We start from the raw sequence: 26,623 nt of genomic DNA, 5'->3' as shown, positions 1-26,623 counted from the left end.
TTTGTGTTTTGCTCGTTTTAGTTGCTAGAGTTAGTGGCTGAGGCACAAGACATGGGGCCTCCTTTATCAAGGCGACAACCTCTCTTTTAGGCAGAGCGGTTCTTGCCTTGGTGGTCAGGGTGTGGTTGTCCCTTACTCCTTTTGTTTAGATTATATGATATTTTACTCTGTTCCAGTCTGCTCGCTACGTGAACACAACCCTACGTTCATCCTGGTCATGGTGGATCTTATGCTCAGGGCGAACATGATAGAAGTAACCCCTTTAAACTGCAAGTAACACTGGGCGCAATGTGCTTCATACAGGTAGAGCTTCTTGCTTGGCACTTACTCCAAGGATAATCACTTTTATGATTCTTAGAGGAAGATTTGTACTTTATACTTAAAACACTAACTACTTGGGCTCTCCTTCCGATACAGGCTGTCAATTTTGTCACTCTTACACAGTTTGCGTTGGCAGGCACTAGCTTTCATATTTGTCAGCTACTGAATGTTTCAGAGAGCGCCCAAAGTGCCAAGTTGTCAGCTATTCATAATAGGTTTCTGCAAAAGACAGCATGGTGCCTGCAGAAAAACAAGTAACAACGGGAGTAGGATGAGGTGGGGATCATTTCACTAAGAGACTATTATGGAAGGAGAAATTCAAACCAAAAAGGAAATAATGCATTAAAAATACATTACAAACATTTTGGAGGTCCTCAGCCATCTTACCTCGACTGGATTGCAAGATAAATAGTTCGTCGGAACGAAACCAGGTTAATTTCGGTTTTGTCATGAATGGTTATTTTCTCTCCTGAAAGTACAATAAGTTAACATTACACATAATAAATGATTGGCCCGAAGCACCAATAACGTTTAGGGAATACAACATTTTTGTTATTCCTCTGTAAATGTAATATAACCATGTCATCTGCTTTGAAACCATTGCATGAAGCCTGGGCAAAGACACACAGACCCTCTGCATCTCCGTATTACTGACCTCTAGGCTTCCAATGTGCCATTGAATGGTATCATGTTATGAAGAAATTCTCCCTAGAAGTATTGTTTTTAGAATGGAGTGAGAGTGTACAAGGTCCCATATAGTACTATAAGTACCACATCACACTGTACTGAGCAGTTATAAGGTTTTTGGCTCAACTCTACTGACAATTGCTTTGGTAAATACTTGAATTAGCCATGATGCAACAACTCTGGAGTATTCTTACAAAACATGGATACCGTCAGCACAGATTACATAATGCCAGACTGTGTAGAGATACATCCCATCGACAAGGAAATAAGTAACAGATCAATTTATTCTTACACTTCCAAGAGAAACAGAGGAATCATACAGTCCTAAGAAAAGATGATCCAGAATTGCTGTTTAATGGTAAATAGAAACAGACATCTCAGGAGATCTCATAGAACTTCTTTAAAGTGACTCTCCGGCCCGAAAAAACTAAGATGGCTGCACTGATTCTCTGACCACCTAAAATCAACGAAGGCTACTTTGATTGGCCAGTGTGGACTAGGTGAGCAGCACCGGTTGCCTGAGCAGAATGCAGTGCCCTAGACTACTGAAGCATACTAATGCACAGAGTGCCCCAGGTAGTCAGAAAACTTTTGCAGCCACCTTTGTTTGTGCAGGATTTTAGGGTCACTTTAAGGCCTAAGTGTTTAAGATGAATCTGTCACATTGTAAATGCATCCTGATAAGTAGGCAGCAGGTGGTAAGCAGATTGATGTACTGAATCTTTTCCCACGAAAAATGTGTAACTTGTATTTTATTCACTTACATCTCTGCTCATTCTGGGCTTAGGAGTCCAGTGGGTGGTCCTACTCATGACGGACAGCTAACAGTACCGCCCACTGGACTCCTAAACCCAGAATGAGCAGAGGTTTAAATTAATAAATTGCTATTTGTACTGACTCTTTTCGAACAAAAATATAAAAATTTGCTCAGCAACTCCTACTCTAACATGCTACCCGCAGATTGGACAGCATTGTCAATTTAACAATTTCCCTTTAACGCTGACAGCAGACATTTGCTGAGGCAATAGACAGTTCACTTTTGTTGATGGATCTCGCCAACGCCAATTGAATACTTCTATAATTTAATGAATTGCCAACAGCCCAACTGTTCCAGCATGCCAACGGTGTAGTTGGGCATCATAGCCATCTTATAATTGAACAATACTTAAAATCAGACATTAAGTTCGCTAATCCCTATATCACTAATTTCTGAGGGCAAACTGGTTACTAATCCCATTGGAGATGGAATGATCCACCAGCTGCAAGACATAACTAGTGCTGCTTATCTTGGAGAATACAAACAATTCCCAGACTACATCAGATTTCGTCCAGCTTCAGCCTGGGACTAAAACATCAGATACTAAATGACTGTTGTCCTGACTAGCAGATTTCAAATTCTATGTGATCACTATCATCTACTCAGAGATCAGGTGGCAATGCCGTTGTCTGGCTGTGCTGTATACTCGCCAGGCATGTGGATAATACTCTGCTTGGATCATTACTTGTAGTAACAATACCTTTTGCATTTGGCAAGGTCTGTGCCTTTCCAAGCATGAGTTGTGGAAAGTAACAGGCATAGTAATGTAAAAACGACATGACTTGGCCTTATAATACAAACAAGAAATGTTCACACCTTTTGGAGCCTCTTGACTTAGAAGAAAAAAAAAAAATGTATTGACGTAAACATCAGCTTGAAAGCCCCATAACCTAAACTTGTGGGCTCATAGGAGCTGAAATGCAGAATCCAGGGAGGTGAGTATTATACCTATGTTCACCGCTGTACACTACAGTCTGTCTTGCAAAAAGAGAATTCAACAGATAGTGGCAGCATTGAATGCATCACTCTGTCGTTTGGAGTTGGGTGGATGCCACTCCTCCCGTCAATGGAGACAGTCCGGTGATCAGCACCAGTAAGGTTTGTCACAAGTGGCCAATTCCCCAACCATTGGCTAATATTCTCTTGGTAAGACAGACTACAGTCCTGTCATTCTGTGTCCTGTCATTCTGTGTGCGCGCGTAAAACTAGCCCAGAGGCGGCTTTGACAGCGCATAGCAGGGAAAGGGAAGACAAGTATAATACATCCCCAGACTCAGTGTTTCAGGTCCTAAGAGGCCTTCATTTTTAGTTTCTGTGACTCAAAGAAGCTGACCGATTCTCTTTTAAGGCTTGCTCACATGCTTAGCATTTCATTTTTCTGCTCCATTATGGGGGAGCAGGAAAATGAAACCCACTGGCCAAATGGAACAGTCATATGACGAACTGAATGTCGCCAAAAGGACCTTATTGATCATAATGGGTTCTGCTTGGTTTTCATCCACCCATCTGTGTTATTTCGATGGAAACCAGTGCTGCAGGCTCCGAACAGAACCTCTGAAGCTGATGTGAACATTCCCTAAAAGGACTAGGATCAGAGAAAAAAAGTTTTTTAAGTTAGATACATTTTAATATGTTGATGCATCAGGTGTTCTTTCTCATGGACCCTGTATCTTTAATGAGGACTGAATATACCGGCTACTCAGGACATCTGCTAGACAGCGTGAACCTGAGTAAACAGCCGCAGTGAAGCTAGACATAAATGTGGATGGAAAAACAAAGTTGACAAAGTTGAGGCAGACAGATTTGTGCAGTGAGCTCATCTTTATTCCGTATTACCTCAGCTCCTGTCCTAATTTATCTTCAAATCGTCTCGGTGCCAGTCAGCATCACAAGGGCATTCCCTATGCCACTTCTCGAACACCCATTCCTGACTGCCAGACATGAGTTTCATCAATCTCTAGCAGATTATTCATTTGTACTTAGTCACAGCTCTACTCTAACTACAGTAAGTCAAATGATGCCCCTGATATTTATTTCCCCGATGAAGATATGGAATGAATGTTATTAATCTATTCAAATGTATGCAGGAAATGGAGTCATTGGTTCTCATTCTGTATATGGATCATTATGTACTAAAGTGTTGACAGATAATCTAAAAGAGCCCAAAAGACCTGAATAGCTAATTGTCCCAGATCCTTAAAACATAGAGCACAAACAATTTGTCCAGCTTAAAGGGGCCCTGTCATGACCTTTGCGCCCCATAAATTATGTTATGGGGCTCATAGGTAAGGGATTGGGAAAACGTATTTCATACTCACCCGCCGCCTACGAAGTTGCTGTGCACAGAGTGTGACTCTTTCCAGCCCGTTTTGTGCATGTACTCTCCTATATAGATGAATGAGAGTACATGTGTACACAGCCAGCTGAAAAAGTTAGTTTAGGGGGCTCAAAGTTTATGACGGGCTCCCTTTAAGGTGAATATCCACCTTTTACCTCAATGTTGTTTTTACCCCTTTCACTGTGAGGATTCCTCTATACTCATAAAACTTAACTTTTAATAAATTATCCGCCTTAAAGACTTCATGCAAAGCCTGACACAAACAACGTACAAACATAAAATACCAAAAAGGTATATAATTGCCATGCACCTTAATGACCAGGAAGCATAGAGCCAAGGGGGGGGGGAGAACATATAACCATACAAAGGACGGATAATCCAATCTCTTATATAGAGACAAAAAAGTAGTATAGAGGACTAAAATTAAAGGGGTTGTCCCGCAAAAGAAAGTGGGGTTCAGCACTTCTGTATGGCCATATTAATGCACTTTGTAATGTACATCGTGCATTAATTATGAGCCATACAGAAGTTATTCACTTACCTGTTCCATTGCTAGCGTCCCCGTCGCCATGGTGCCGTCTAATTTCAGCAGTCCGGTCTTCTCCCTGGTGAATGGGGCTGCTCGTGCCGGAGAGCTGGTCCTCGTAGCTCCGCCCCGTCACATGTGCCGATTCCAGCCAATCAGGAGGCTGGAATCGGCAATGGACCTCACAGAGCCCACGGTGCACCATGGGAGAAGACCCGCGGTGCATCGTGGGTGAAGATCCCGGCGGCCATCCTGCTAAGGTAAGAAAGAAGTCGCCGCAGAGCTGGGATTCGGGTAAGTACTAAACTGTTTTTTTTTTTTAACACATCCCTTGTGTTTGTCTCGCGCCGAACGGGGGGCCTATTGAAAAAAAAAAAAAAACCGTTTCGGCGCGGGACAACCCCTTTAAGTCTCTTTAACTTATTTCGAAGATAATTGCCTCTACCCTCCACTAATAGTTCCCGTGATCCTATCTAGTTGTAAGGATGAATTACAAGTAGTACCGGATCTATCCTATACGGATGATATTGCCATAAAAAAAACTGCCGATAGTATGAATTTATTCGGGTTTAGGAACATCCATGAATGGATTTCGAACACCAAATACGGGGTTCAACGCGTTTCCACCGTAAGTGCACGCCCCCCCGCCACCTACAGTGGGGACGTGACAGGTCACTTCTTGCAAATAAGGAAGATGGAACAATATAAAGAGTCTAAGATAGAGTCCAACATTGACTTGCAGGAATGCTCTAGGTGGCACTGCAGAGGTATTGTTCCATCTCCCTTATTTGCATATTACCCAGAGAAGCATGTTTGGCCTTATAAGTCTCCCCACTCACCTACCTTCTAGGTGCTCTCCCTAAGGAGAAAAGATAGCGTTCCTGACCAATGTCACTTCTTGACATGGAATCTGTGTAGGGTTTTCTGCACATGAATTAGTCATATTGAATGAGGCTAATCCACTTGCAGATTCACGGCTGCAGTAATGCAAATGGCTGCAATAATTCATGTTTACAAGTGCGCATATCTGCTGTGATTTTCACTCAAAGACACGTCTGATTTTTCTGCCATGAAATTCAACCATGTGGATGTATAGGCTTATGGGTTTGTTCACATGTTGTAGATTTGCAGTAAAATTTCTGCAGCGGCAAAATCTGCGTGCGTATGGCGCGTATTCTGAAGCAGCTTTACCAGCAGATGTCACCCCTCAATTGAAAAAGTGAAATCTGCAGCGAAAGCCTGCAGCATAACTTAACATACCAGACTTAAAATCCACAGTGCAGAATGGCATTTCTTGAAATCCCATCAACAATGCTTGCAGTGTATGTTGAGGAGTGTTTGCAGCTAAATTTGCTGCACAAAACCCACAGCATTTCCTTCCAGTGCGAACCTACCCAACAAGGATGCTACAGAATAGCCAAATATTGCCACCCATGTTCATTGGTTCTCTCTGCTACAACAACGGTTGACTTAAGGTAAATGGGGCTGAGCTGCAATACTACAGTCCATGGACAGCAGTCACAGATAGCAACACAGATACCCTCCGGTCGTCCTCCACAGGCTGATCACTCTGACCAATAGTAATACAGTTTATTAAACTGTAGCTCATGCCGGTATGATTAGGTCTGCATGAATTGTCAGCCAAGGCTGCTTCTATTCACCGACAGCGAAGAAAAACCTTGAAATAACGAGGAATCGAAATGCAAAGTATATTAGAAGGTTGCAGAACTTGTAATTATACAATGACTCATAATATCTTTAGCTGCACAAAACTGTACTACTCCTTTAATTATGTGCTTCAAAATCCTCACACTTTTAGGCGCTGCAAACTAAAAGTTGTGTAGGAGGAAATTTTAAGCTTGTAATTATCTCCATAAAGAAAACCATGAACTGGTTGAAAACCCCCAACCGCTCATCATAAATACTTCTGAAATAAGCCGGCGACTTAGGAGGCTTGTCCTGCCGCACACATTTCTGCCGTACATCCTAGTAAGCAATGTTCAGCCCACAGAAGTAAAATTTCCTCTATGAGTTGGATGGTTACAATATCCGGCTCAGCTCTTAATTACTGGAGGCCTACCGGGCTACAGTAGACTAAGCTTATCCATAGATTTCAAGAACTTTGTAGATATGTTGGGTCTCGAGGAGCGAGGTCACTATGACCATTAGGCTATCCATAGATTTCAAAGACTCTGTAAATATGTTGGGTCTCGAGGAGCGAGGTCACTATGACCATAAGGCTATCCATAGATTTCAAGAACTCTGTAGATCTGTTGGGTCTCGAGGAGCGAGGTCACTATGACCGTAAGGTTATCCATAGATTTCAAGAACTCTGTAGATATGTTGGGTCTCGAGGAGCGAGGTCACTATGACCATAAGGCTATCCATAGATTTCAAAGACTCTGTAAATATGTTGGGTCTCGAGGAGCGAGGTCACTATGACCATAAGGCTATCCATAGATTTCAAGGACTCTGTAGATATGTTGGGTCTCGAGGAGCGAGGTCACTATGACCATACACAATATGAGATGGCAATTGCTCACACATATCAACTGCTTTAAAACATAGATCACGTTATATAAAAGCACAAACCTTCCTCGCCAGCTTCTTCTGCATTGTCATCGTCCTCTTCATCACTGTCGTCATCACTTCCACCCTCTTCTCCTTCAGAACCGCTGTCACCTTCATCCAGAATTTCTTGAATCAGAGGGGAAAAAAAAAAAAAAAAGAAAAATATTAGGGTTGTTTTACTCAGAGTATTATTGTGAAAAACGCCATGTATTTTGCGCCATTTTCCCTGACTTTTTTTTTAACATTGCTTTGCAGTCCAGCAAGTCCATGTGATAAAAGTCTATGGTGAAATGTTAAATGCATTACAATGTTTTTATGTTTCTGGTGTTTTGGTGGCTTTTTCTTACAAAATTCAATACGCTCTGGGTGTGGTGTTAGTTCTGGCGTTTCTCCGCATAGCTTTTTTATAGGACTTTAAAACTACCCTAAAAATCACATGTTACAAATATAATAAAATTTTGAAATAGCACTAAAAACGCTTGTAAAAATGCAATGGAAACCACTTGAAATTCTTTTTTGTACAAAAAAAAACCGCTAGAAAAAGTATGTGAAGGAGTCTTTAATAACAGAAAACAAATCTACAACTCATGCAACAGTAGGGCCCATTCAGGCGGCTGTATGCCATGTCTGAATTGCATGGACAGCACACGGACCTATTATAGGCAATGAGGATATTCATACAGTTTTAGTCACAGCGCAGAACCCGGAGGAGAAGGGAGAAGTAGTTTTTAACCACTTCTGTCTTCTCCTTTCCCTGGTAAATAGCGCTCAATGTGAAGTGAAAATGGAAGTGTTCAATCATATGACCACAGAGTCCCCCCTGTTACAGTGGAGCTGCAGGGTCCTAGCAGACCCCAATCAGCTCTGTTAGTGACTATTGTCACTGAAGGGGAATGGTCTTCCCTGTAACTGAAGCTCTTATGGATGCCACATTTACAGTGGAAAAGTGTGACATTATAGAAAAAAAGATCATGTGAATGTCCTCTAGAGGTCTTATATGACGTCACGGGGGATGTGGATGGTAAAAAAAATAGTTACAAAAAAAAAAAAAAGAAGATTAAAAATAAATAAATAATAAATAAAAAGTACATACATAAAAAAGAAAAATTACACAAAGCCAACCAAAACCGTTGCCGTATGCGCGCTGTAATCCAAAACTATACATATTATGTATCAAAACGTTGGAAACAAAATGAGGAACCCGTTCCTATACGTTGTTAGTGCAAATATACTAATAATAAAGGTTTACTAAAATATTTTTTTTTTAGCTTTTTAACCCCAATAAAACTAAAACCAAAAAAAAAAAAAAAGAAAAAAAAAAGGAAAAAAAGGGCAGAAGAAACCACCACATAGGTAAAAACTCTAAAAAGTACCTGGTCCTTAAGGCACAAAACAGCCGGGTCCCTTAACCCCTTGAGTGGCGGGTTTCCTACCACCCTGTCGTGCCCACCAAGGCAGGTTTTTTAAAATGATCTAATCATTGAATTTCAACTAATTTTGCAGTTGCGTCTCAAGAGCCATAACTTTTTCATTTTTCTATTGACATGGCCATATAAGGGCTTGTTTTTTGCGGGACAAGTTGTGATTTTTTAAACAGGGGGGGAGGAAAAAAAGAAATGGGGAAAAAAGAAAAAAAGGGGCCATGTCATTAAGGGGTTAAATAATGTAATAATGTATTAACTTCCTTCTCTGGGTCATTACGACGCATGGATACCATATGTGTGATTGTATTTTTGATTTTTTACAAAGTAAAGGGAGACAAGTGTTTTTATAATTTTTTTTTTTGGTCCCTTTAGGGGACTTCCACAGGGACCCATCAGGACCCACTGATCACATTCCGGGGGTCCGATGGTGACAGCCCTTTACATGCTGCAGCCCTTTACATGCTGCAGTCACATAGACTGCCGCATGTAAAGGGTTAACACAGCAGAGATCGGAGGTTTTCTCTGATCTCTGCTGTAAGAGCTAGTACCTAGCTGTCCTCTGACAGCCAAGCACCAAGCTCTCCCTGCCACAGAGACCATCGGCTTGCTTCTGACAAGCCGATGGTCTCTATGGCAACCTGTAAACAAAGCAGGAGATTGCCGCATATCGGCAATATCTTCTGCTGGTTTTTCAAAGCCCTTGCTTTGTTCTCTGTGGGTCTGTGCAGGCAGAGCACACTGTCACAGCTTGTGGCATCGTGCTCTGCAGCTCCCATAGTGATACATAGCCCGGAAATCTTCCGGGCTATGTCGCTATGAGCAGTGGAGCTCGTCCCGGAAAATTTCCAGGCGTGCCACTCAAGGGGTTAAGGGTTTAAATGCAGTTCCCTGCGAACAGCAAGGAATAGGAGGGAATGCAAGTATAAAAGTGACACTTTTAGGCTGGGTTCACGCGGGGCGGAACAGCTGTGGAATTTCTGTGCGGCCTTTCTGCATGGAAATACCGGCAGTAATCTTAAACCCGAGCCTAAGCAACAAAGTGCATGAGATTTGCAAAAATCTCGGCCACACGCTGAGGACAAGCCATTGCAAACAAGCGGCGCTGAATTCAAAGCTACGGCATGTCAATTGTATGTCCGTTTCCACAGCGGCCATCTTTTCTCTCTATGGGGAGAGAAGGTTGCAGCGGAGTACAGAACCTGCCTTTCTGCCGTGGAAATCCTGTGGAATTTCCGTGCGGTCCAGCTGCGGTCATCCCACGGGATTTACACCCCGTGTGACCCCAGCCTTAAACTTTGCATCTTCTCTACTGTGCGTTCATTACCTTTGCTTGAAGATGCTCATTGTGGGCAACAGAGTCCCTCTATACAGACTACACTATATACAAGCATTTAGGCAGTGGATACAGGACTCTGATTGCCAGCGCCTCATCTGCAGAGTTTTCAGAAAACAAGCCTTTTTCTTCTCTGATGGTTCATAATGTTAATAAATTCTCTGGAGAGATTTAATGGCATCGCTGGTCTCGGTTGTAGAGTTATTACACACATCGCAGCAATGGCAACTAAATCATATCGCAGCTTTATTAAAAACCAGCCGGAATTTCCATTATAACTGCACATCTGACTCTGAAGTACAGAATGACAGACAGCTCTCATTACAGCTCCACAAGCCGATCACACAGATCTCAAAAAAATTAGGGCACAACCTTCTTATAGCACCGCGTTACTTACCTCTTTTAATTGTCTTATACTTCTCTTCGTTCTCAAGAAAACATGGATCCATCTTGAAGACATCTAAAGCAGAATTATAGAACATTATTTAAACATATCGGACTGACGCCAACAAACATACGCCATATAAAAATGCATGCTTCTACAAAGTAAGGGGTCACATGTTGAGCTCTCATTTCTTTAAGTTGTATTAGAGAGTGTGATATCACTAAGACAGTTGACCACTCTGGAGCCAAATCTGAGGGCCACTAAGGTCGGGTTCCTATATGCCCGGCCTGCTGGCTTTTTTCCCTCCAGTGTTATAGTGATCCTATAGTTTTCTATGGCCCATTAGTTTTGATGGCGATGTCGGAAACTATGCAAAGTGTGCTCTAAAAAGTTGTCAGTTGATGTCCAACTCCAGCATGAAAAAATAAAAACTTACTAAAACACAACTGGTATATGTGAACCCAGTCTAACAAGCTGCAGCTCCTGCTCTGACGGGCCTAACCCGGCTAAGTAATACAAGGAAAGTGGTCCATATTACAGGCCACATGAACCCTGTAGTACACTGCATAGGAAATAAATAGCTAACAATCCACTGGCAAATCAGCCAACTGTGGGCATCTCAGGAGCTAGATTTATCATGTTAAAGGTTTTCTCAAGAACTTTTTTTTTTTAATTAATGATAACCTATCCTCAGCCCAGGTCATTAATATGACATCAGTGAAGGTCCAATACCCGGCAGCCCTGACGATCTGCTGCGTTTCTATGCCACAGACGCTGAAACTACTGGTACCATTTTGGGCCACAACACAGTGTATGGCGCTGTGCCAGTTCTTGCTACTGTGGCTCAAAAACAATCAACTGTTATGGGTGCGGATGTCAACTCCCTACTGTACTGATATTGATGACCAGGCTGGAGGATAGGTCATCAAGTAAAAGAAAAAAAAAAAAAACCAGAAAATCCCTCTAATTCAGCCGCACGTGAACGGATATTTGTAGCGGAATCTGTTTTATTGAAAAAAACAAACATGTTATTGAAAAGTGCGTCTTCCTGCAGAAGAAAAATCGCAGTACGTTCTATTGTAGTGCAGATTCCGCACATAAAACTTCCATTGAAGTCAATGGAAGCCATCTGACCTGCGGTCGTTCCGTAATTGACAGAAAGGTAGCAGATTCTGCGTCATATCCCTAGCAAGGGCACAGGAAGAATAAAGACTTTATTTAATTTTTTTTTTTTTTTTTTAAAGCTGTACTGTGCATGTCCGACTGCGTCACCACAGCCATCCAGAGTACCGATAAGGAAAAGAAAGGTACGCGCGGATACCAGCTGGGGGCAGGGTCATTTTCAGAGTCCCGTGTGGACACTCTCCCATAGACTCGTATGGAAGAAAGAGCGTGCGCACACAAAAGCCAGATATTCAAGCAGTGTATGGTCTTCAGAGGCGGGCACCACAAGAACCAGGGGGGTGAGTGAATACAAAAAAATACATGACCTGGCTCTCCGTCACCTCCTCAACAGCACCATAACTTAGTTTATGGTGCAGGAGGGAGGTGCCAATTTCCCTTTTATCTCTTAATTTGAGGATTTATGGGACCCCAGAAATCATACCATATCCTAGCGACATGCCTCACATTTTAAGATTGTATTACCCCTTTAATAAACTCTTAAAGGGGTTATCTAGGGGCTATTTATATTTTAACAAAGCTGACCAGTATTCTATAGTCATAACAAAAGCCCTATTCCCCCACTTCTCTGCTTCCCCGCAGCTTTTGGTCTCCTAGTTGCCGCTGCTCTTCGCTTCGGGGGGCTGAGTGAAGTCATCTCATTACTAGGTCATGTGATTGCTGGCGCTAATCACCAGCTGAAGTGAGCTGCTGATTGGCTGCAGCAGTCATATGGCCCTGGCGGCGATGACACCATCAATGGCTCCCTGCACCGGGAAGCAAAGACCAGCTGTGACCACTAGACCAGAGACTATGAGAGAGCAAGGAAGGAGTGTAGGGCTTCTATTATATTTCTACAGTATATTGGGCAACTTTTTAAAAAATGAATAGAAAACGTTTTTTTAGAAAACTAATCAGTATTAGCGCTAAAATAAAATTAGATGAGAATAATTGTAAAAAGTTATGGGTACAACAAAAAAATGGGTACGAGAAAGCCATATCACAGGAACAACGCACATACACGGGGGCTTAGTAGAGTGAATGATTGTAGTGTTCTGGGTTTATTGCAGAGATTTTTGACTGCATGAAAAAAGTACATAAAAAGTCATCCAAGTTTTCAAACAAAGTTATTATAAAGAGAAATAAACAGCTCAAGAACAAGAAATCTCTGTATAACTGAATGATCTTGATTTATGCAGCAAACACACATCCTGCAGGAAAGTCAATTTCCAGCTGCCACAGACTTTCATCAGTGAAGTGATCTATGTAATCTTAAGACTTACTAAGGACATCTTCTGGATTATAATCATCTTCCAGTGGAAGCATATGTGTAAACTGATCTTCTTCTTCTACCAGGTCGAGTCCTTCTGGGATAACTGGGTGATCTTTAAAGCCATCCTTTCTTACTGCAAACATGACTTCAATCATGTACTGGACACGTTTGTCTATTTCTGATTCGTGAAGGATGTTCCGAAGACGTTCAAATATAGCTATGGGGCGAGGAAGAAAACAGCACTTAACGAGCAGAAAAAACACATGCTTAGTGAAAAAAATAATACCTGAAAATATAAACCAAGGAGTTCTATTCCCATTGGCAACGGCTGATGTCAATCATAAGTGGACCCAAAAGGTTTAACCACTCAAATTTCTCCAAGCCTGCACTGCAAATCTGTCAAGCTATATGCAAAGGAAGAGATGGTGTTGCTGCAAACAAAGGAAAAGCTGAGTGACAACACCACATTCATTTTAATACAGGGCAAAGAAAGGAAGACTTGAATTACTACACTCTTTAGGTGTTCCTTAGGGAAATCTCACACAAACTGAATTATAAACAGTGTGTGAGTCTTTAGAGGTAACTTGCTGGATAATAAAGTCCTGTGATCACAGCAGCCTCTGCAATGACTCAGTCTGTGTGTAGTAGTGCTCTAACAGGAGTAGGGTAGAAGTAACACGTTATGTGAGCTAGTAGTTGTGGACACAAACAGTGAAGGGTGACCTGGTTTCAATTCCACTATGTTTGTAACACAGCAAACAATACAATTCCTGAATTGGAAAGAGGTCTACAGCACAAAAAGTTGGGCTCTGAAAGCAAAGATGGTACATAACAACCTAAAAGCATTGTGAATATCTTATTTGTAGGAATGCCTTGACATCTAGAAATACAATACTAATGTTGCAATGGTACTAGTTGTGGTTTCCATCTATGTATCATCTGACTTATGGTCCTTTTACACGCGACAATTGGCGACACGGTGGTCATGACTTCTGAGCTTTCAGACAGGTGCGAGGATTGCTCAGTGAATTGAGGCAGAGCAGGGCAGAGATCTCTCCGGCCGCACACTTCCTTTCACAGTAAACAGGCAATCTTCCATAGATGAGTAACTACTTGCTTACATAGGACAATCGTTGCTTGATTTTCATTCCTGCACAAAACGAATGATAAACTATAAGCAAGCTAATTCTCTTTCAGTGTTCAGTCACTGGTAGATGCGCATGAACCAGTGAGAATTGGAATGATAATCATTCCATGTAAAAGGGCCCTAAGTGCCAGCATTGCCTAATTAGGACTAATGTCTTATCTGAATCTCTGCCATGTAACACTAAGGCCCTTTTACACTCAACGATTATCGCTAAAACAGCCGAAAGACTGAACGAATTGACAACATTTTGGCATAAAATGACACGTACCGATGATGGCTTAAACCATCCTTTTTTCCCTTCATTAGCTAGAGTAAACTAACTATTATTTGTTTGCTCAGGTGAGAGTGTTTATTTGAGGGATTTTCTGGCCGGCAGGACTCCATTGTCTTCTCCCCTCGAGTCTGCAAGCCACTCAGAAGACTGCACGAATTACATAGAAGTGGAACGAATTTTGAGTGGCTCGACAATGGTTTTTATGCAGGCTAAAAACCAGCAGCAAATGACAAGTGAACGAATAGTGCACGACTGCCTGCGTTCACACGGAACAATCATCGCTCACTTTTGCCCTTTTGAACGAATTTTGAGCGATAACTGTTGCATGTAAAAAGGGCCTTTGGCGGCACGACAAGAACAGCAAAGAATATTCAAACAGCACAAAATTACAATTTCTAAACTTCAAGCAAATAAAGAAAAAAAGCAATGTATTGATTGCACTCTACTAAAACATCCTGCTGAGTATAAATGGCATTGATTGTGGATCATGTCCATCATTAGAATTCACCATAAATGCGTTTTAACCATAATGTAGTCAACAACTCTTCACAGTGGATATTCACAGTGATCTTGGCCTCTCCGGCAAAGAAAAACAGCACCTTGTTCAGGCTAAAGTTCACCTCTTTCCAAACATTAAAATTAATGAGGAAAGTAAAGTACCCTCAAACAGCAAAGAGGCTACACAGCAAATACTTACCATTTATACCTCTGGGTGTTACTTGAGTTAGCTTAAGTCCGCTTTCCTTTAAAAAACCAATAGAAACTTCAACGCTGTCATCTGTAGGTCTTTCCAATAGCAGTGTCAGCATTTCCAGTGCCAGCACCTCATGGGCCTGCAGCAATGAAGAGCACAAACAGAGAAACGTGTTCACTTATGCAAAGCGACTCAGCAGCAAACATCGTAATCACACAAAACACATCACCGGCTCAGAAGATATAAATCTACATAGTAATCATTAAGATTATGAAAAAAAAAATACAATTGCAAAAGCAAATTGTAAATTAAAAATGTACAGCTCTGACTGAATGAGTCCACTGGAATAAAGTAAAGCTCCACTCGGAAATCACTGTAAAAGCCTAGAGGGAGTTGCCATGCAGCAAACAGCAAGAACTCCATGTGGTTTTACTGCAGAACAAGGCTGTTCTCAAATTGACAGTTAATGGCTGTGCCGCTTTGGAGCTAAAACTGCTGTTTGACTGCAAAACTCCATGCCCATTAAACAGACTCTATCCTATCAACCAACTTGTGTTTACGTGATAGCCAGTGTGATAACTAGGAAAAATGCAAATCACTTTATTTACCTAAAATGGACATCGTTGTGCTAAAATAACTAGGGATTTCACTTCCTTCTAACTTGCTGTCCAATGCCTGTTGCCATGTAAAGTTTGTCTCTAGCAGCAGAGTCACCATGCCCTACCTATCAATAGGGCGTTCACAAGCTGCTCCACCTTAGCACTATGGCAACTGGGATACGGTTGTACCTCGTCTCCACCACAAGTATGGGTGGAGACCTAGTGATGGGCTGTACACGCCCAGTGTACGCCCACAAGCTAGTGATTGGCTGCCTGGAGCAAGGTCCTAGCAGCGTGGGGACAGAGGTTTGCCTGGAGCAAAGCGGTGGCCGCCAGTGACTGCGCTCCCGGCTGCAGCGGAAACAGGAGGCCAGATGGCAGTGCAGCGGGCAGAGCAGCGTCAAGCACATTTACAGCGCTCTCTGCTGCCAGCGGTCGATGGGGGGACGGCAACGGAGGTGCCAGTCCGCTGGGGAGAGCAGCGGGGAGATGAGTGACAGCGGTCCCGGCTACTGCGGCAGCCAGAGGTACGAGTTCAGCATCAGGGGAAAACAGGCTGGCCCCGGGTACTGTTGTATTATGTCTACACCACAGCCAAATCACTAGCTTGTGGGAGTACACTGGGCGTATACAGTCCATCACTAGGTCTCCACCCATACTTGTGGTAAAGACAAGGTACAAAAGTACCGGAAACTGGAACGCAAGCTAGCATTTCCGACCCATGTGCAGGGAGGAAACTACCCCCGGATGTTTAGGAAGAGTAATCCCCAGGCAGTGCACACATTAAAGATCATATTGTGTCATTGTACCTTTACAGGCATGAAAAACACCAAAACACGTTACTACTGTCCAATGTTTGCATTTACTAGCTGTCTATATAGGTCTTATCTAGTCTAGGCATTTCAATTAAATAAAGATTTGGAAATTCCATTCCTTCCTAAAAAGATTGTGGAACCATTCCTGTGATTGATCGTTTATCAGGACCAAGAGGTGTTCTCATCTGAGACACCTCTGTGAAGTTTCCTATTTACTACTATTTTCTTTTTACTAGCCTACGGTTTCCTCCCTAGAGTGCTGGGGTTATTTTCTGATATATTGCCTACTTGCTTCCTTGCTATACGATACCTTCATTCGGATCCCCATTGACGCTCTCCCTTTCTGTCGCATGTCCGTGTGACCAGGGTTGGAGAACCCAGGAGACCCATAATTAATAACACTGCCTACTGGGACTTCAGACGTGGCGGAATGCCCTCCCTCTGGGCAGCCCGATCGCAAAGGGTAGGTCACCCTCCATTATTTCTTTGGTGCATATTTATTCCACACTTTCTGATCCCAGGAACACTGCCTTTGCTGAGCAGAGTCACCATGATGAATTACAGAAAGTGAGTGGAGGTCGTTGCTTGCTGCTGCTCTAAATGCTGCCTATAAAAATCTACGGAGAAGAGATTGGGAGTAGGAGGAAACAGCTGACAGAGGCAGAGGAATTTACACAGACACTGCTGCTTCTAGTAAGCGTTTTCACTCCAGTGCTGAATTCACATCTACACTGCTCAGTACTGCTACATAATGTCTTACCACGCTACTTTTGAGGGTGTGTAACGGAAAGAGGGGAGCAGAATCTCTTATTCTCGGTGTATGCTGGCTTTGGAAGACCTAACACCTAGCCTACACCCACCAGCTCAGGGAAAACTGAATATTACAGATTGAGCCTGCAGATGGGAAAACGTGTAAAATGCAAGATGCAAGTTATGTGGATCTTCTTGTAGATGTCGTTGAATATTTCATCCTTTGTATTGCAAAGGATTAAATACGTGGTGAGAATTCACGCCATTTACGCAACAGAATAAGCATGCTGCAGAAATATTCTGGCATGTGTGGATGAAATTTTGCAAACCTCATCCATTTATACTGTACTATAAATTGTTGGCAGATTTTCAGTGCAGAACCCTCGCTGCAAATTGGCAGCAAAACTACTGCATGTGGACCCAGGCACTAGCCAATCAGAGTGCTGTGTAGAGTATGGGACTACTGATGCATACTAATGCACAATGCCCATCAGGTAATCAGAGAAGCGCTGCTGCCATTTTTGTTTTTCCATAAGTGGAGAATCGTATTAAGGCTCATTTACACACGCAGATACTTGGTCAGGTTTGAACTTTGAGAAGAGAGTATGCACAATAATTACTTAGTGTAAATAGGTGTAGAGACTAACCACAACTTAAGTGATCATTAGATAATCAGTGGGGGTCTAACCGATGGGTCCTGGTACTGATCATGAGAATAGGGGTCACAAGTGTCCCCAAACGTGCGCACTACCACTCCATTAATTTCTATAGGACTGCAGGAGACAGCGGAGTACAATCTCCAGCAGTTCAATGGAAATTAACAGAACTGCAGCGCACGTGTGACCACTGCTAAATTCAATTACGTAATGGATGCCCATCAATCATCAACTTATAAGATAGGCAATAAGTTAGTTTTATAGGAAAAACCCTTTTAAATCAATCATTTAAGTCATGAATAGGTAAATAACTACCGTATGAATATAATTTCATGCTTCCAAATCCTCTACAATTTACCAAATGCTTGAAAATAATTAATACATTGGGAAAGAATAAGCTGAGCAAATAATGCCAAAAGCCACGATGATAGAAAGGTCTACCATCAGCAAGGCAAACGTATACCGTAGCTGGACATTAAAGATGCAGAAGCTTCTTCCCGATTGTCAGTAACTTATTTGTCACAATTACATAAAAAGAGCAGAACAATTAACTTACCACATTCTGATTAATGAGATGAGCAACGAACTTTGAAGACGTTAAACAAAGTTTCTGAGGAGAGAAAAACAAAATAAGATTTGTTGGCTGAAAACAGTACAAAATATCTCCATAGAGAAGCCACACAGCATATTAACCCTTTCCAATCCACCGTCTGAGCTCTGAAGACATTATGATTTAAGGCTGTACAGCTCCGATGTTGGAAGACGTCCGTCGGGGTTCTCTTACTGTATATTGCCAGCCTCTCTGCTGACGGAACCTATCAAACATGTCACCTCATGCAGTACTGGCTTTAGCCAGCATATAGCGCCGTTGTATAACAGCAGAAAGAGTAAACCCACTATGAAAACCAGGATACAAATTGGATTGGAAAGAGTTAAAGGGAACATGTAAGTAAGGCTATCCAAACTGCAAGGAGGATGTTACAGAGCAGGAGGAGCTGAGCAGATTGTATAGTTTTATGGGGAAAGATTCAGTATAAGGGCTCTTTCACTTGAGCGTATATCAAAGTACAAAGTACACACCTGGCCGAAATACGTTACGATCTAATGCATTGGGATTCCAATGCATCAGATCACATGGCCGTATTCCGGCGGCGTGAAAGCACGAGGCCGGGACAATATAGTGCCAGGCACTTTTACGCCAGGCAGAAAAGATAGTCCTGGAACTATCTTTTCGGCCGGACTACGTCGGCCGCTGCATGGTCTCCTATGGGAACCAATGATAGCATCCGGAGAAATGAGGTGGGAAAGAGTTTAGCAGCGTGACTGCTAAACTAACTCTCTCCCTCTTCTCTACTCCCCTCCGGCTGTTTGCAATGGGTGGGAGCAGGATGGGGGCGGAGCTAAGCGTCGCCCGTCCTGCCGCCTCCTACTGCTGGCTGCAGACAAGGGACGGGGAGGGAGCTTATATGTGCCGGGTTCATGCCGTCTGAACGGGAACACAAACATTAGATTTGTGAGCCTGTTCATACGTTTTTACGACACTGGCAGGCACACGTAAAAGCACCTACGGCCGTTTGAGAGAGGCCTAACTTGTATTTTATCTTTATAAATCTCTGCACATTCTGGTCTTAGAGGTCCAGTAGGTGGTCCTATCAGTGATTATTAGCCATTTCTTTATGCATACTCAATCACTGATAGGACCGCCCACTAGACCTATAACCCCAGCACAGAGTTATATGAATAAATTACTAGTTCGACTGAATCCTTTCCAACAAAACTATGTATCCACTTGCTCAGCTCCTCTTGCCTGCAGTTTGCACACAATGTTTAATATGACAGCTTCCCTTTAATTCATGACCTTCAGATTCTGTGATCTGACACTCGGATGGATCCCAGAGTCAGCTGGAACACCCCTCCTGTCACACACAGCTAATTCACAGAAATATGACCCAAATATTCAAGTCATGCATCAGGATTGCTGAGTTGCCAAAAAGCTCATGTATCATTTTAACCAAAGTATAGAGGAAAAAGGGGCCTTTTTAAAGCTTAATTCTACTTTTCATTTCATAATTAATATCTACATATAAATGGCCCAGCAAACACTAATTTACAGCGGTCATGCCAACACATACAACCCCTTTCAGAATGCAGGACTCTGATCGATCGTCTGGTCGCCCCGGTTCTTGCTCCCCTGCTCCCAGCAAACAGCTGATTTCACCAGGTGGAACTAACAGCCAGCCAGACATTTTCCCTAATACGGCACTAGAACAGAACAGAAGATGCCATGGGGGAATCCCTCTGTCACCGCATCCCCACAAGTACAATAATGCGTCGTCGATGGGCTGCAATGGCAGCTGGAAAGCAAACGAAGACCTGTCATGGCTGTATGTTACTCAATTTACATGTACTGCAAACTTCTTTTAGAAAAGTTTTACTGCTTACCTTATCATTTCTTCTGTAACCCTTCCGGAAGTTTAGAATAAGCCTCTTCAGAATGAGTTCTCCAATCTGAGGGAACTTGGTGTTGATAATTGCGACAACTGCAGCATATACATGTGTGAAAATGGGAGAAGCGCTCTGAGCGAGGAGAACAGATCTAGCCAGCTGACCTCTACAAAAAGAGAAGAAAAAGCCACAATTACTATACAATCCACACAGTACTAGTGTATACAAGTTCGCCATACCATGGAACACAAAGTAAAGACGTACAAGCGGCCAACTGAATTACAATGCCGATCCACGTGGTCCTAGAGAATATTACAGTACGGGTTTAACCTTAAGGGGCCGTTCACACCAAACGATTTATCGCTGGAACGAGCCAACGATGTCAGAGTTCGATCGGCAGCCTGTTTATACAAGCAAGAAATCGTTCAGTCGTTCTTATTTACTGTATAAGAGACCGAGAAGGACTGAATGATCGGTATTTACTTCAACGATTCACAAGCTCACAATAATTTTCATGCCTGTATATAATGAACTAAAAGCGAATGACAGTGCGGTCATACGTTATAGCGCTAGTTTTCCTTAAGAACCATTTAGACAACGATTATTGCTCAAAATTTGCTCAAAGACATCTTTTGAACATTAATTGTTATGTGCATTTACACAGCAAGATGATTGCTCAAACAGCAGTTTGAGTGACAGTTTTGAGCGTTCACTTTGCATAAGCTCTTAAGTAGCTAATTAGCTTCTTAAAAGCTTAGTGTGTAAATGAAGGCGGCCGCTGTATATAGAAGACAGCTGGAGCGCTGTCTTCTATATACAGCTGCTGTCTTTTTGGAGCGTTTAGCGGGTATCCCGCTGAGCGCTCCGAGCGGAGTATACAGAACACAGCTGGAGAGCTGTCTTCTGCATACTCCTGCTGTGCTCATGGAGCACTCAGCTGGTATATAGCTGAGCGCTCCGAGTGGGGTATGGCAGGGCACAGCTGGAGCGCTGTCTTCTGCATACTCCTGCGAGAACTCAGCGAGCGGCACTGATAAGACTCATCGTCGTCTTTCAGCCAGCTGAAAGACAAATGATGAGCGAATCCATAACGAAAACTGCACGATGTCCGCATGTTTAGACATAACAATTATCGCTCAAAAGATTGCTTTTGAGCGATTATCGTTGTGTCTAAATGGCACTTAATATATTGCCGTGATTTTTATTTTTTTTAATCAAACACAACAGAGCAGAACTGATAGAGATCTTATACTGCAAAGTGGATTATTTCCCTATTAGCTGCTCATTTCTGACTATTCTTTTTCATTTCCCAGAATTGAGCTGACACTACTCAAAAGTAGCATGAAGCAAACTAATCCATAAGCAACCATTCATCCGAAGGGAAAAAAAGCATCCCTGTGGTCGCCATCAGGATTGTATGTCGGAGAACCTTCTTCTGCTGAGCTATCACAATACAGAGACATTATGCAATACACCTATACGGAATGGTTCTTTTGTTACAATAGGAGCCTATGGGTGATATATGCCAGTGTGCAGCTATAAAATGCTTCTGGACAGGTAGGGAGTGTTAACACGATGTTATTGTACATGCTGTGTGACTCCACTCTGGGGTCCGTGATAGTTGCTGAAAACCACTGTGATGGAATCTGTGAACCGTCCACTTCTATTGTGAAACAGATGCCTCTTTGGTGCCCGTTTTACAAGGGTTCCGTTTGTTTCTGCTTTACTGGGAGTATAGAGTCGTGTAGCCAACTACATTATTCTGTACTCCCAATAAAGTGGAAATAAAGCAAATCCTTGTAGAAGTGGACAAGGCCTGTAAGTGATAAGTGGAGAAGGCATTCTCCCCGTCTCGATTACTGCTTTATGCAAAGTTTGCTGATCGAGTGATTATTTAAGTAGCAGGAAAGCTCAATTACCTTCCACGAATAATATTTTCCTGCAGAAGCTCCTGGATAATATTTCCAATGTTAGATACGTTGACTTTGTTGATGAGACCGTTAATGGACTTCTTTAATGCCTCCCAGCTCATTCTCTGGTAAGCTAAACTGTGTAAGAAAAAAAAAAAACACACAAAACAAATAAACACACTTACATTTACCTAGAATGTATCGTTACTGCAACAAGAGGAACAAAGGTCAGGCTTGTAGTTTACATTTGGAGTTGGACATATTTCGGAATTGACCCCTCCAAGCCCCAGCCCACTTGCGGGCCCTGTATGGAGCGGGATCTTTGAAAGCTGACACATGCTTGCAAGAGCTACAATCAGCATTCACGCTGATCAGGGCTGTTAACCCTTCAAACGCTGTCAATTCTGACAATTGCATTTAAATACCCACCCTGGTGTTTGGAGGGGCCGCAAAAGGCCCCCGCAATGAAATTTTGAGGTGCCTTCCGGATACCATGGCAGCCCAAGACCCCTTTTGAAAGCTGCCATGACTGATTAACAGTCAGAACGCTGTAATACAATACTATGGTACTGCATTACGCTGTAAAAGCAAACATCGCAGGTTCAAGTTGTCAATGTGGACAAAAAAATACAATGTAAAAAGCCAGTAAAAGTGTTAATTGTCAGAATGTTTTTTTTAAAAAGCAAGCAAAAAAAAAACAAAACACAAAAACACCTCGCTACATTTACAATAAAAACAAAAAAATATATACATATATAAAACTATTTTTTTGCATCACTGCGTCCATAAAAGTCTGAAACTTTGTCTGAGAAAAGAAAAAACACAACCTCAGAATTGCACTTTTTTTGTTACCCCGTCTCCAAGAAAAATTTTTTTTATGAAAAGCGATTAAAAAGTCATATGAATGGCAAAAATGGTTCTAATAGAAACTACAGGATGTCCCACAAAAAAAGAAGCCCTCGCACAACTACCGTATTTTCTGGCGTATAAGACGACTTTTTAATCCAGGAAAATTTTTTCCAAAGTTGACATTAAATGGCTGTGATTGGTTAATGCAGCGCGGGCTTTCACTAGCTGATGCCGCACTGAGTTAGCCAATCAGAGTATAGCTTTCTGGAGGCGGGGCATTCAAGCCCTGCATCCAGAAAGCAACGCTCTGTCAGCTTGGTGGAGGGAGCAACAGCCTGCATCAGCGCTGCGGGAGAGAAGGATTTTTTTTTCCTACAGCGTATTCCTGGCGTATACCGTAAGTCAACAGTTGGGGGTCGTCTTATATGTCCGGTCGTCTCATACGCCAGAAAATATGCTATATCAATATAAAGATAAAAAATTTATGGTTGTCAGAATATGGCAGCAGATAATATAATTTTTTCCAAAAAGATTTATATCTTAAAAGTAGTATAGCAAAAATAAATAAATAAATAAAAGATAGACACACACACCAATTTGGTATTGTGCTGATTATATTAAACACATAGAATAAAGTAAAGACTTTTTTTATGCATTGTATGCCATATAAACATGACCCCCCCCCCCCAAAGATGATGTAACCGTTTTTTTTTTCTCCTCCATTTCAAACAACCTTTCCTTTAAAAAAAACAAAAACGTTTTTCAGTACATTAAATAGTACCATTAAAAACCACAACTTGTCCCGCTAAACAACAAGTCCTCAGACATCTACATCGATGAATAAATAGAGTTATGATATTTTTGAAAGTGGAGAGGAGTGAAAAAAAATAAATACAACTAAAACAAAGACACGTGTTATTAAAGGGTTAAACCAGCCTCATTTATCAATTCCAACTACAGGAAGATAAAAAAGTTTTATGCCACTTTTGTGATTCAACAACTGGTCACTAACTGAGCCCCCCAGTAATGTAACTGTACGAACTCTCTTGCTGAGTGCAAACACACTTCGGTGGAATCGATGCAAACCTGCTGAAAGCCCTAAAACCGGCACTGACTTACATAACAAGAAAAAAAAAATAGCAACTATTGAAGGGTCACCATAATTACTTTCTCCCACACAATCCTAAATTGGGCATGGCAAGGCAAGGCGCAGATAATGAAGCTCAGCGCTGAAGCACTCAGCAGGTACATGTGCCCAATAAAAAGGGAATTATACCGACAACTTAGAAACCATGTAAAGACAAATAAATAGCAGCCTCGTTAACGGGCGCTCACATCACGCTTTTATTACATTTGTTTTGCATATGTCAAAAAGGCATGTTGAAAAAAAAAAAAAATAGACAAACCTATACAAACATATGCAATTTTAACTCCTTCGTGACGACGTCTGTTTGCGCATTTTTTTCATCAACACGCTCCCGAAGCCATATGAGAGCTCGTGTTTTGCGGGACAAGTAGTACTTTTTAATGGCGGCATGTTTGGGTGCATAGAATGTACTGTATAACGTAATTTTTTAAGTGGGGGATCGAAGGGGTGGGGGATCCACCATTTGTTTTTTGGATTTTATTATGGCATGCAGTGTTGAAAACAATGACATTCTCCGATCCGCACGATTCCAGCGATACCAAGTTATCACAAGATTTTTAGGTCTTGCTATTTTTGGACACAAAAATGTATTTGTTATTTAAAGATTTGCTTTCATATCGCCGCGTTCCAAGAGCCACGACATTTTTATTTGTCCACCACCAGAGCTCTATGGCGGCATGCCTTCTGCGGGATGAACTCTGGGTCTTCATTTATCCAGTTTTTGGGAACATAAAACATTTTCATTGTTTTTTGTTCCATATTTTTCTAGAGGCAAGATAAACAAAATCTGCAGTTATGGACCGTTTATGTTTAACAGCGCCCACCGGGCAGTATGAATAATATGTTACATTAATCCTGCATGCCGATACGGTTATGTCAGTACCAAATTTAGATAGGCTTTGTTGTTTTATTTCTTTTTTCAATGTTTTCACTCTTTGTTTTTCCAAAATTTATTTTTCGTTTATTGCTACATTCTCTTTTTTTATCAACGGTGCAGTGAGAGTTTGGTTTTTTTTGCGGGATGAGTTGTACTTTTTAATGATACCATTTGTTGATCCATGCGATGTTTTGATAACTTTCTATTCTATTTTTTGTAAGGCCAAATTTGTAAAATTAGCCATTTTCCCCAAGTTTTTGTAGCTTTTTTTTCATGTGTAATTTTTTTTCATGGGTTAAATAACGAAATAACGTACTATTTTCTTTGGGTCATTACGAATGCATGGTTACCACATAAGTGATCTTTTTTTTTTTTTACATATTAAAGAGGGAAAGGTGGGCTTTTGACATTTTTATTTAAATTTTTTTTTTTAGACTAACATTTTAGTTTTGTCACTTTAGGAGACTTAATTACCATATTTTATCATTCTTCTAATACACTACTATACTTCAGGCCACCGTAGCTGGCAGATGCGGATACTATATTCAAGCCTCCAGGTGCCACCGCAACCCATCAGGTCCCCACAATGTCAGCCTTTTCATGCCACGGTTGCACTGACTGTGGCATGTAAAGGGTCAAGCATCAGGGACCAAAGGTTTTCTTTGGTCCCTGTTAGAGCAAGTGCCAGGCTGTCATCCGACAGCTCCCCCCCCCCCCCCCTTCCGCTCTCCCTGGTCAAAAGACGGCACTACAAGACAAAGCCCCCTAATGGCTGCCGTCAGAAGGCGTATGGAGTCGTTAAGGAGTTAAGCATGAAATACGTTTTTAGCATATATGGCAAATGTCCAGCTATATGTTGTCATACGTTTGCCCGCTTTTTGTAGACTTTTTCATGGTAACATCTTTCTTAGGGCTCTTTCACAAGAGTGTATATCAGCCCGCAGTTTTCACGATCGGCCAATATATGCTGTGATCTGATGCATTGGATTCCAATGCATCAGATCACATGGCCGTATTCCCACGACTTAAAAGCGCCCGGCCAATATAGCACCTGGCATTTTTACGTCGGGCCCAAAAGATAGTCTTGGAACTATCTTTTGAGCCGAAATACGTCGGCCGCTGTATGGGCTCCTATGGGAGCCAATGACAGCGGACGAAGGGAGTTTAACAGCGTGACTGCTAAACTCCCTCCCTCTTCTCCCCTCTCCTACCCTCCCACTGATTCCAATAGGAGGTGCATGATGGGGCGGAGTTAAGCACCGCCCCATCTCCTCCCATTGCAATCAGCTGGAAGTGAGTCAGGGAGGGGAGAGGGAAAGACTCAACGGCATGGCAGCCTCAGTGTATATGCACTGGGGCCCATGCTGTCTGAACGGGCAACAAACATTAGATTTGTGCGCCCATTCACGAGTTTTTACTCCTCACACCGTAGCGTATATCGGCCGGCCTTGAAAACAGTGGCCGATATATACTCGTGTGAAACAGCCCCATAGGGTGGCTTCACACGGGTGAGAAAATCGTATGATTGTCACCTGATGCAAGAGTCAATTACATTTTTTTTACTCTTGCATGTTTCCCTATGGAGCCTATCGCATCACAACGCAACAAACGTTGCGTTGCGATT

The 26,623-nt window shown here is 42.2% G+C and overlaps 1 protein-coding gene across 1 annotated transcript in view; it reads right to left on the bottom strand.

Annotated features, from left to right (window-relative positions):
- The window catches only part of CWC22 (CWC22 spliceosome associated protein homolog), a 94,475-nt gene that overhangs the window by 48,101 nt on the left and 19,751 nt on the right, over window positions 1-26,623 (bottom strand). Inside the window, exons 5-12 of the mRNA XM_066575762.1 lie at window positions 22,136-22,264; window positions 20,214-20,382; window positions 18,328-18,381; window positions 14,955-15,090; window positions 12,847-13,053; window positions 10,415-10,477; window positions 7,282-7,386; window positions 709-790 (exon numbers count right to left, since the gene is read on the bottom strand). Coding sequence (XP_066431859.1) covers window positions 709-790; window positions 7,282-7,386; window positions 10,415-10,477; window positions 12,847-13,053; window positions 14,955-15,090; window positions 18,328-18,381; window positions 20,214-20,382; window positions 22,136-22,264 — 945 coding nt within the window. The remainder of the gene's footprint in view (window positions 1-708; window positions 791-7,281; window positions 7,387-10,414; window positions 10,478-12,846; window positions 13,054-14,954; window positions 15,091-18,327; window positions 18,382-20,213; window positions 20,383-22,135; window positions 22,265-26,623) is intronic.

The sequence above is a fragment of the Eleutherodactylus coqui genome, chromosome 8 (assembly GCF_035609145.1).
Source record: "Eleutherodactylus coqui strain aEleCoq1 chromosome 8, aEleCoq1.hap1, whole genome shotgun sequence".
NCBI lineage: Eukaryota > Metazoa > Chordata > Amphibia > Anura > Eleutherodactylidae > Eleutherodactylus > Eleutherodactylus coqui.
The sequence above is the reverse complement of the archived record's forward strand: the minus strand, read 5'-3'. Positions and strand labels throughout refer to the sequence as shown.